The sequence below is a fragment of the Symphodus melops genome, assembly GCF_947650265.1.
Source record: "Symphodus melops genome assembly, chromosome: 23".
In the NCBI taxonomy this organism is placed as follows: domain Eukaryota; kingdom Metazoa; phylum Chordata; class Actinopteri; order Labriformes; family Labridae; genus Symphodus; species Symphodus melops.
The window spans coordinates 5,144,047-5,154,495 of record NC_136713.1 but is presented as its reverse complement, the minus strand read 5'-3'; the positions used below and the strand labels follow the sequence as shown (position 1 = coordinate 5,154,495).

The following is a 10,449-nucleotide window of genomic DNA, read 5'->3' as shown; positions in this document are numbered from 1 at the left end:
AGCAACATGTCCGATGTGTCCTTGGGCAAGACACTTAACCCCAAATTGCTGCGTCTGGGGCATATGAATGTGCGTGAATGGATAGATACTGGATGGGCCACATATCCAGCCCATCAGTGTGAATGGGTGTGAATGGGTAGGTGTAAAAGCGCTTTGAGTAGTCGGAAGACTAGAGAAGCACTATACAAGCTCAAGTCCAAGTCCATTTTAAAGTTTAGACCTTGCAATTAATAAAAACATATCTAGTAGCCCATTTAAGATATCTAGTAGCCCATTTAAGTTGGCCCTAAATTTGAACTTCTGACTTGGAACTCTAACACAGTGGTTCAAGCATCCCTCCCATCCCTCTCGTCTCCTCCTGTCTCCTGGTTTATGACTCGGAGGTGGGTCGTATCCAGCTAGCAGGGACCCACTGTGGCTCATCCTGCGCCTTTCTCACCGCTGTCAGCAACTCCATGCAGGCGTCCTGCAGTTCCTCATTGATGATGACGTGGTCAAAAAACTGGCCGTACTGGGACTCCATCTTTCGAGCGGATTCCTCGATCTCCTGAAAATCTTCATCCTGTTGGAGGAGGCCACATACAGCAGAAATACTGTTAAAAAATGTACAAAGAGTGGACTTTAAGACAAATCAAACATATGATATCTGGTTCCATAGTGGGATTACTTTAAAGGGACGGTTGACGTAGTAGTTAGTGGTGATTAATGCTTCCTGTCTGGTCTCCCTCAGGCGCTCCAAAGGTGGTGGCTTTACATAGATGATGTAGGCCCTCAGTTCATGGGTCCTCAGTGCCTGAACGGCCTGGATACACAAAAGAATTTAAAAATGAAATGTAGAATTAATCAAACTAAGCCTGTTGTTTGATGTCCAACAGAGACATTTCATTCATCTTGTTCTTCACTTTTGTTTGTGTCTCTGAATTTTAAGTGTTGCTGATTTGAAGAGAGAGTCATTCCTCTCCCTTGGATGCTGAAAGAATAGGATGAAAGTGACAGTAAACTGAATCTTGAACATTATTATATCGTGCTCACATTAGGCTCGATGTCGACGACGCAGATCTTTCCACTGTTTAAAACCTCCTTTGCAGACTCGATGCTGGTACCATAAAGATTCCCCTTGTACTCACCGTACTCCAGAAACCTGTGAGACATGACACAAGGATTACTCGTACTGAATAATGTAACATACATGTGTGAATCCCCTCAGAAGTCAGAGAGTTGTATGAATGAATATGTGGCTGACTTTTGTACCTGTTGTTGTAAACCATGTTGTCGAAGATTTCTCGGCTGGTGAAGTGATATTCTCTGCCAGACTCCTCGTATCCTTTGGGTGCTCTCGTGGTGTCTGGTCAAAGAGATAAGAAATGTTATGAAATATTTAAATCAAACGGGATCAGAAGCTCTCAACAAGAAGAAAACGTTGGACTTAAATTTTTCTATGCATTCTTTTTTTATAGGAAAACATTTTGTTTCTTTCATTCAGTGCATGGCTGAGATTAAAACTTACGAGCAACAGCTCCCTGGAAGAAGTTGGGGTTCAATTCAATCAGACGCCTTCTTAGTTCATTCACACCCACACCTGATGCACCTGAGAATAAACAAAGGAATAGTTTTTTAAAAAGCTCCTTTCCTGTTTTACGCGTTAAAATAAACAATAGGGATTTTATTGTCTTCATAATCACTCTTAGTTTGAGCTTTACTGTACCTATGAGGGCGATGAGGCGGTGTGTGTCCTGCGGGTGGCGCTGGTATCGCACCACCTCCTCGTAGGGGCTGTTGAGGACGCTGTAGCAGCTGCTGGGACAGCGGGTGTGACAGGACGGCTGGGTGGTGCTGTGAGAGCGCCGCCTGCACAGACGCATGCTGCGCCTGAAGCCCGCTGGAGGAAGAAAATGAATTAATGGATTTGTTGTGGTTTAACAAAATAAAAGACACGGCGAGACAAATATGTGCAGAGGGATTGATGCTGTTTTTACCTAAATAGATGCTTTCAGTGTTACTGCTGAAGTCATCCTCCTCTGTGAGACAAAAAGACGCAGATGAGTCAAAGACACTCAAGCTGTGAGTCATTTATTTCTACTGTTTGAACTCCACTCCATATTATCACTGTTCATCTCACACCCTTTCGTCCTCAGGCATCATTTGCATGTTTAGTAACTCAAATTTGCACACAAATGTAAGTTTTGAGGTCTAACATGCTAAAATATATATATATATATATATTTGCACATAAAAAAAATCAGGAAACAATTCCTAATTTCAAAGGAAAAGTTAAATTAACAAACATAACATGAGTTTGTCAGTTTGCTATGGTTGAATGAAGACTTTTTATATTTTTTTCAAAGATCCTACTATTCCTATCAGGCATGCACCAAATTTCGTTAACGAAACTGAAGTTTTTCTGTGCCTCCCCCCACCCTAAATGCTCATGTTTGGTCCTCTGTGATTTTCCCCTCTTTGACAGAGACAAAGACAAACAATCTGTGCTTGACTCACCTTCTCTGAGCTCCTCTGACATTTCACAATCAGAAAAGAAACACAGAAACAAACGTTTCACATTAAGATTAGACAAAGCTCAGTGAGAGTAACTCTGGGTTCAGAGTCAGAACAGATTAAATCAACAAAGACTTACCTACCAGATTCAAAAGCCTCCTCATCTGACCAGCAGGAAAAAAAAGAAAAAAAAGGGAAAATGATTTACAAAGCAGCAAAGATGTGCAGGAGTTTGTGTAGGAAAGATTAATAAAGCAATGAATGACAGACGGAGCTATACCTGCTTCCACACATTTCTCATCGATGGCTATCAGGTCTTCCTCTGTCAAAGACAAACAGAAATAATATATTCAACATAAAAATCCTCTAGCTGTGATGTTAAATCTCTTTGAACTACAGCAGCGTTTTATTTCTCTCCTTACCTTCCTCTACAGTGCTCACTTCAGGGAGCATGGAGTAGAAAAAAAATCACAAATCGTACACTAAGATTTGCAGTGACTGTCGAGGTCAAAATGATCAAAGAAAATATGTTTCAACTTACAGGTCTGTATGCAGGCATGTGGCTGATAAGGCTGAGACCACCAGAACTCCCTCTGCTTCCTGTAAAAACATACAGATTCAGAATTAAACAGACATCTATGTTGGTGATAAGTTATGATAAAAGAACTGATTGTTAAACGTCTTGGTTTAAACTCTTAAAATCCCGACCGTTTGAGCAGGTTGGTGGAGGGGACGAGGCCGGCGCAGGCTGTGGTGTTGGGCAGTTTCTTGGCCTGCCACCAGAGGGCGTCTGTCTGGTCCACAATCTCCAGGACGTCACCTTTTCTGAAGCTCATACCTGCGTCGGCACAGGGGATGGCCGGGTCCTGCTGCGGGCTGTAGTCGACCATGGCCCTCACGTACAGCTAACAGCAGACATTACATTTTTTATGATGAACTTTACGTGTTTCGCCGATTTAAAATAAACAGGAGCGAGAAGTGTGTTTACCATCGTCTGGTTGTGGACCGGCCTTTCTGTGATGGGGATGACCTTGAACATGATGGTGCCTTGTGACCTTGCTTGCTGATTGGTTGTAAAAAAAAAAGGAAAAAAAAGAAGAAACAGAATTGATTACACAGCAGAAATGATTGGCTTCTTAACTCATCACAAAGACCAAATCGACAAGGAGAACTATCAAACGTCACTTACCACGACTTGGATCACCTGCTCAGGCTCCATCCCATCGACAGGAAAACCATTCACCTCCACGATCCTGTCCCCTGCATGCAGTAGACCTACAGACACACACACACACACACACACACACACACACACGTTAACTTCATGTTTCTTCTAACACTGTTTCTCATCGCCCTTTAGTCCCATGAAGAAAATAATTATTTACAAATTCAAGACTGTGGTCTAGGTTTTCTAAGAATACAGAAAGCCTGGTCTTTCTCAGTTGTTATTTTTACTTTTGTATCACCAACTTTTCATATTTAAAATAGCACAATTTCTACTTTTTATTGATGCCACAAAGCTGGAAAATGAAGTCCATTAAGAGAAAGCAAGAGTATCGTTGAAGGGAAACACTCACCACTTCGATCTGCCAGCCCTCCATGAATCACCCGAGCGATAAAGATCTCGCCAGAGACCTCGTTTCTTTTTATAGTTGCTCCCTGAAACAGAAAACAGAAATATATACATGAACTGTGATGGTCATATTTGGATTAAACGAGCGGTGGAGTCTTTGGGAGGGTGTGACACTTAAAGATGAAACAGGGTGAGACGATTGTTCACAAACAAGATGAACCAAAGCCTCAAATGAAGACTGATGGCGTTCATGAAATGTGGCGTGAAGGTTTGACGGGATGAAATGCTCCAACACGATGAAGAATCCAACTGAAAGTGAGAAAGAAATCTCAACTACCACTGTTTGTTGTGATTGCAGGTAAGCCTCTAAGCAGGTTCATCTTGAAAGACACTTTTTCTGCATCCGTCATGTCGTTTTCTTCTTCTTCTTCTTTCTCCGCTGTGACCGACGTCCCTTCACGCTGTTGGACGTCTCCTGTGGCTCACTGAGGAGCCCGTTGGTCTGCGGTTGCTTTGTCTCTTTCAGCTCAACGTGAAGGTGCTTCTTCTGCGGCAGAGTGGCGTTTTTGGATTTCAGAGTGGTTCGTGGTGACCCATGGCAGGACGTGGAGAGGCAGCTGGTGCCATGAGAGGTGGAGGGAGCGTCCAGAGAGCTGCTGAGGGAACTGGAGGATGAGCTGGAGGAAGGAGGCGAAGGGAGGGAACATCTGGACTGGTGTGCTAAGGATGGACGCTTCTTTTGGATCTGTGGTGACTGGTTTGTCTTTGGTGCTTCGTCTCGTTCGGGTGCTGCAGTTTTTGAGATGCTGTTGGCAGTAAGGAGCGTCTGAAGGCGATCAACCACTTGTGTGAGGAGTGCCAAGGCTTGAGAGTTGTCCTGCACGGTTTCAGACATGCGTTCTGTTGCGGCAGCCATCTTTTCTCCGAGAAGCTTGATGTCTTTGGTGCTGCTCTCCATGGAGCTTGCAGCGAGCTGAACCGTCGACCTCAGCTCGTCTAAACTCTCCTGCTTGGCGAGTTCGACTGGGGGAACAGGAGGAAGGTTGACCACACGACCACGGCGAGGGCGCATGGGGCTCGGGGGAGCAGTGCGTACGCGGGGACTTTGGTTGTGTAGTCTTTGAGGAAGGCCTGGAGGGAGGTAGTCGTCTACGTTTGAGTAGTAGGGGACGGTGAGACACGGGGGTGTGACAGTCCAACGCTGAGCTGTACGATGTGACGACCGGACGCCGTCTGAGTTGTCTCCGCTGTCCAGCTCTTCAATGACGTTGTCTGAAATGTAAAAACAGACGTTATTTATGAAGAATGAACAATGCAAGGCAATGATGACGGCCATAGTGGATGATGGAAAACCAAACGGATCTTCTTTACCGATCATGACGGAGCTGTAGACGGAAGGCGCTGAGTGGTTCTGCTCCCAGAGAAGGTTGGTGTAACAAACTCGACATTTGCTCACAGGCCTGCCGCAGCACCTCTGACAGCGCCTCATCGGTTTGAAACAAGGAGGAGGGTACGGACGACCTGCTGCTGTGCAACACGGCGCTTCAGATTGTGGGAAGCTTCCTCTTCTAACGCTACACCAGTTGACGTCCATGCTCCCAGCAGCAGCAGCAGCAGGGCTCTGGACTCCAAACGCACCTCCTCTGTGCAGCGTCTGCCGGGTCAGACGCTTCAAAGTGTCCCAGTGGCTGCAGGCGGCGCCTCTGGAGCGCTTTTTTGTGCACGGGGAGGATGAGCAGGAGAGCGACAGCCCGACTTTCCGTTGGTTGCGGAGCTGTGAGACAACAGAGTCACTCAAAGGTAGAGGGGAATTATCAATACATTGTCTGATAGTCTGAATCTCTGCACTCTTTGGATCAGTTTGTCAAAACAAAGCTTTATTTTGCTTCTTCTTTGTTGCTGCCTCATTCCCTGGCAACATAACAACAAATGAGATTAAAGCTTCATTGATTAAAAAAATTCTAATCTTTCTTCAATCATCAAACAAAAGAGAAACGTTTGGTGCATGTACCGGTAAGTATCCTGCAGGGATTAATAACAATAAATATCCCCAAAAGTTGTTTTTTTTTCTTCTAAAATCCGTCTTTTTTTTTCATCGCTTCGTGCGGTCAGGAAATGACCTGTAGCATTAACAGACAATTAGTCAAATGAGAGATTATAAAAATCAAACATCTGCTCTCTGTGGGATTGAGTCAGATGTTTGATTCATTTTTGGCAAAGAAAAGCTGACATGCCGAAACATCCGAGAGCATCTGGGAAAGCATTTCTGTGGAGGTAAAGTTTCTCCTGAAATAAAAGCAGAGCTGAATTAGCACACTTAGTTTTCTTGAGGTCTTCACTGATTCTTCTCGTAACCCGAGAGCTGCAAAAACCTTAAACCAGTCACAGAAGTGTTCTTAACTTTCCTCATTAGTGGTTAACTGCAGCACCAAAACACTGACTTGTTGTCTAGATCACCAGAGAGTTCTTCTCCTGCTCTTCTCCATAGGTTTACAGTCATGCAGATCCAGCCATATACCATCCACTTTTTGTTGAAACTGCTTGAGCAAGTCGCTGTTCTGTGACAGAAGGCTGCTTCATACTGATGAAGAAAAGGACTGACAGTGACGTCCTTGAAGATCATTTTTTAAATGTTCTCTCTTTGTCGCATGACTTCCTGTTAAAGCTCAGGAAAAGTTTATCTGATGGATCGCACTGATCCCAGAAAATCTGTTTTTACAAACGGAGGTTTAAAAAAAAAGACAAACAAAGGGGATCTCATCAAGAAGTGACCTCAACTAAAGCCTCCATACTGAGGATGAAAAGAGCTTGAGCCGAGCGTCTCACCAGAGGCTGTTTGTTTTTCACCAGGCAGATGATCCGGGTGGCCTCCTCGTCGTCAGGCAGGTCTTCAGGCATCGGTGGCAGCACTGGTTCATAGTCCTTCTGGGCCACCGTATCATGAGCGGAGAGAAGAGCCTTTCAAACAAGAAAATCAAAAAGGTTTTTTTTTTTTTTTTTACTAGAAACTGCTGCCATGCCGTCCAAAACAACACAGCAGTTCATGATTAATCATTTTAAGATCGTGAAGATGGAGCTTCGATTCATTCAGACCTGCATGTGTGGCTGTCTCAGGAGGCGGTAGAGCTCTTTCGCATCTTCAGAGCAGCCAGGCAACGATCGGATGTCGATCAGCAACTACAGCAAAGCCACAACAAAACCACCGTTTAACAACAAAATGATTCTGAGCAACAAATTATGAAAACGAATCACTCGATCTGAGGGTGAACCTGGAGTGAGAGTCCTGAAGCGTAGTCCAGGGCCGGGGCTGGGGAGTTTCTCAGGTACCTCTGAAGACACTCGTACACCTTTCAAACGATCATTTCAATGGTTAAAAACTGTTTGAGAGACTCTCGAAGATAAAAATCCAGCTTACATTTTATCAGCCTGTTTTTTGAAAACACAAAATCACAAACAACTTTAATGAACCCCAAAAAGTCAAAGCTGTCCTCCAGAAGAAGGGAAGTGTAAAACGTGATGTAACGTGTTGGATTTTTTTAGCTGGACAGGATAAATGTGATTTTGCATGTTGAAGATGATTTCAGACCTTGAGCAGCGACCGCAGCCAGGAGGCGTTCAGCAGACTGTGCAATATCTCCGCTCCGTTAATGTCCGGATTTACCGACTTCCTCACTTCCTCAATCACATCTGTGAGGATCTGACGCAGGCCTTTGACACACACACACACACACACACACACACAAACACACCAGTGTGTTAAAAGTGTGCTGTAAAGAAAAATCAAACACTTTTCTAAGTGATTGGTTTCTCACTGACCGTGTTCTCCGAGCTCACAGTGGGGGTTCAACACCTGAGCCTCCACCGCCTGCCTCATGGTCGCTGGACCCCCGAGCTTTGGCTCCACCCACAGACAGCTGGCTGCTCACAGGCACAGAACACCTGGAAAAGAAAAAGGAAACAAGACAAACTGTTAATCTTTGCATGCTTTGGATTGAATGGGGGCTTAGCTGCTTACAACTGGTACTGGTACAACATGTTTATGAGGATGAAAGGATGCAATGAATGACATTCTTTAGATTCGAGAGAAGCAGAGCCCGTTTGGGTGAAAGTTGTTTAATGGTTATAGAGGCCTTCTGATCCTGATTCTGATTGGATGCAGGCCTCAATGATTTGTGTCTCGATGCGGAGGAAGAAGCTCAGGAGGGCTTTAAATGAAAGCAAAAAAACAACCAGTAAATGCAGGACAAGCCAATTCCACGCACAGATATAATCATTGAACTCACAACATGGACATTGGAGAATTACGTGTTCAGGACGCAGAGACACATGACCTGTGAAGCGTCCACGTCAAACTATTCCTGGAGCTGAGGGACAAAATGAAACTGGTTCGGACGCTACATGGACAATGTAATATGTGTTATATAATGTGTAGCAGTACTTAAGAGCCTGGATCTAGTGTGGCCTTACATACTACTGTGTCATACATCATTTTAATGCCAGGGCTGCAAAAGGATCTTCATTATTGGTTTTATAAACCAGTGAAAGGACTGATATACAACAAGATAGGAGTTGCCTCATCAGTAATCCAGCCGTGAGCGTGACCTGGGATCAGGTGGGAAAACTCCATCAGTGTTTAGTGTGAAAGCGGGTCAGGGGTTAATGGCACACTTCAAGAGATCTTAGAAGAGGGACAGCCATGTAAATACTAAGATGTACAGAGCATAATCTTTGCTCCGCTGACCCGGACTGTTGTAGCAACAAAAATCTGTCGTTTGTTAGACATGATTCAGTTTCTTTCTCCACAATTGGTTTATTGATTTGTTGAACAAAAAGGTGAATAAAGTAAGATAAAACAGGTTTCACAGCCTTAAGAAGAAAGGAAATATCCTGACTTGCAGAGTGGACAGCTGCAATCTGTGCAAGACTACACAGTTTATGAAGCCAAGTAATTTTAAGAAAGTAGTTCAAGCTCCTCTGGAGTTAAGAAGAGGGGAAATAATGCTTCCTTTCTTGTTTAAAAAGTCACTCTTACCTTTAAATCCAGCTCCTCAGGGACTCACCAAGCTTTTATCCTCCACCTCCTGCAGGTTTCAGCACCAGAAAAGTTGCAGGAAAATGTAAATGTGATGTGAAATTATTCCCCGGGGACTGGACGCAGGACTCATTGAGCTGCAGGAAACATGAAAGAGAAGAGAGATAGAGAGAGAGAGGGCTGTAATCTCTCCCGATCCCACTTAATCCCAGGGCGAGTGAGCCGCCTGCCTCTGGCCACCGGAAGCCGGTTCCTCCCTCACCGGCTGGCTGATTTTGCCGCGGTGGCTGCCAAATCTTCTTAACTCTTTCAGCTTTCAGCTGCACGCAGGAGGAGGAAGAAACTCTGCAGCCTGCAGAAGGAGGAGAGAATAAAAGTGACATTTTCAACATCACACTCATGTATTTCACTCTCAAAGTTGAAGGAAATGCGTTTCTCGTTAAGGGAGGATGTAAAGTTTAATTGAAAGGAAAAGAAACACGGACATTGCAGGACTTGTGATTAAAGTTTCTGCTCATCCTCCTCAACAGCTGGAGTTAATAGAAAGTGAAAATGGTGCTCAGTCTCCTCGTTCAAACCCAAAAGTATTTGTCAGGAATGGAAATAATCTCTTGAGCGGTAATCTAATTCCCCCTCCCTCATTCTGAAAACACAATCTTATTGTCCCCAAAACACTGAGCTTATCTCTGCGATTGATGAAGACCACGTTTGAAAAAAAAAAAAAGGACAACTCTGAGAGGATTTGCTGATCCTTTTGTGACATGATGAAAGACATGCTGTCCTGTATCCAACAGTGCATTTCAGTTATTTTCACCAAATCTCCATCAAATGGTACAATTGGTGTCTGCATGCTTTATTTACACTGTCAGTGCTTTACTGAATAAGTGATACCTACAGGTTCAACTAAAGGAACCTGAACCTGAAAGCTACAACATGGATTTTAATCCATACTGTGTCAGTACCAGCTGGTCTCTAACTCCATCAGAACTTCCCCTAAAAACAAAAGTAAAATAGAGAAACAAGTATCAGTGAGTACTAAACAATTCTTTTTAAATATTGATTTTTATTTTTTTAATAAAAAGCATTCTTTGATTGGATACTTTTTTATGCCTTACACCTACATTTACTCTCTTTGTTTGCTCTTTTTTATTTCAGTTTTTATGAGTTTTTTCGGGCTTTTTATGTGAGAGACAGGGCAGTGGCTGGAGTGGGAAATCGATGAGAGAGAGCACGGGGGGGAATGCAGGAAAGGAGCCACCTGCTTCAAGTACGACAGCCTCTGTACATGGGGAGTGCAGACTCGCCGCTAGGCCACTGATGCCCACCGGACCAAGATCATTTATTCATAACA

General features: G+C 44.1%; 1 protein-coding gene across 3 annotated transcripts; it reads right to left on the bottom strand.

Annotated features, from left to right (window-relative positions):
* Positions 1 to 257: 257 nt before the first annotated feature.
* mpp4b (MAGUK p55 scaffold protein 4b) lies at positions 258 to 10,133 on the bottom strand. 3 transcript variants are annotated; one of them, XM_079336354.1, is made up of 23 exons: positions 9,361 to 10,133; positions 9,099 to 9,235; positions 7,883 to 8,005; positions 7,653 to 7,774; positions 7,336 to 7,413; positions 7,160 to 7,243; positions 6,893 to 7,024; positions 4,071 to 4,152; positions 3,683 to 3,768; positions 3,482 to 3,556; positions 3,202 to 3,398; positions 3,035 to 3,093; positions 2,916 to 2,933; positions 2,774 to 2,815; positions 2,637 to 2,657; positions 2,497 to 2,511; positions 1,977 to 2,018; positions 1,706 to 1,879; positions 1,508 to 1,588; positions 1,252 to 1,345; positions 1,033 to 1,141; positions 668 to 802; positions 258 to 562 (listed from the first exon to the last, which is right to left on the bottom strand). In XM_079336354.1, the coding sequence occupies exons 3-23, from the start codon at positions 7,938 to 7,940 to the stop codon at positions 371 to 373; spliced, it is 1,896 nt and encodes a 631-aa protein (XP_079192480.1). In that variant the 5' UTR covers positions 7,941 to 8,005; positions 9,099 to 9,235; positions 9,361 to 10,133; the 3' UTR covers positions 258 to 370. The 3 variants fall into 3 exon arrangements, with proteins under 3 accessions (XP_079192480.1, XP_079192481.1, XP_079192482.1); XM_079336355.1 differs by having other exon boundaries at positions 9,099 to 10,133; XM_079336356.1 differs by lacking the exon at positions 2,497 to 2,511.
* Between the last annotated feature and the right edge of the window lie 316 nt (positions 10,134 to 10,449).

Coding starts and splice junctions, on each gene's coding strand:
- mpp4b (XM_079336355.1), bottom strand. CDS start 7,940: ATGAGGCAGGCGGTGGAGGCTCAGGTGTTGAACCCCCACTGTGAGCTC. Junction 803..1,032: donor TCGTCGACATCGAGCCTAAT/GTGAGCACGATA, acceptor TTGTGTATCCAG/GCCGTTCAGGCACTGAGGAC. Junction 563..667: donor ACGTCAACCGTCCCTTTAAA/GTAATCCCACTA, acceptor CTCCTCCAACAG/GATGAAGATTTTCAGGAGAT.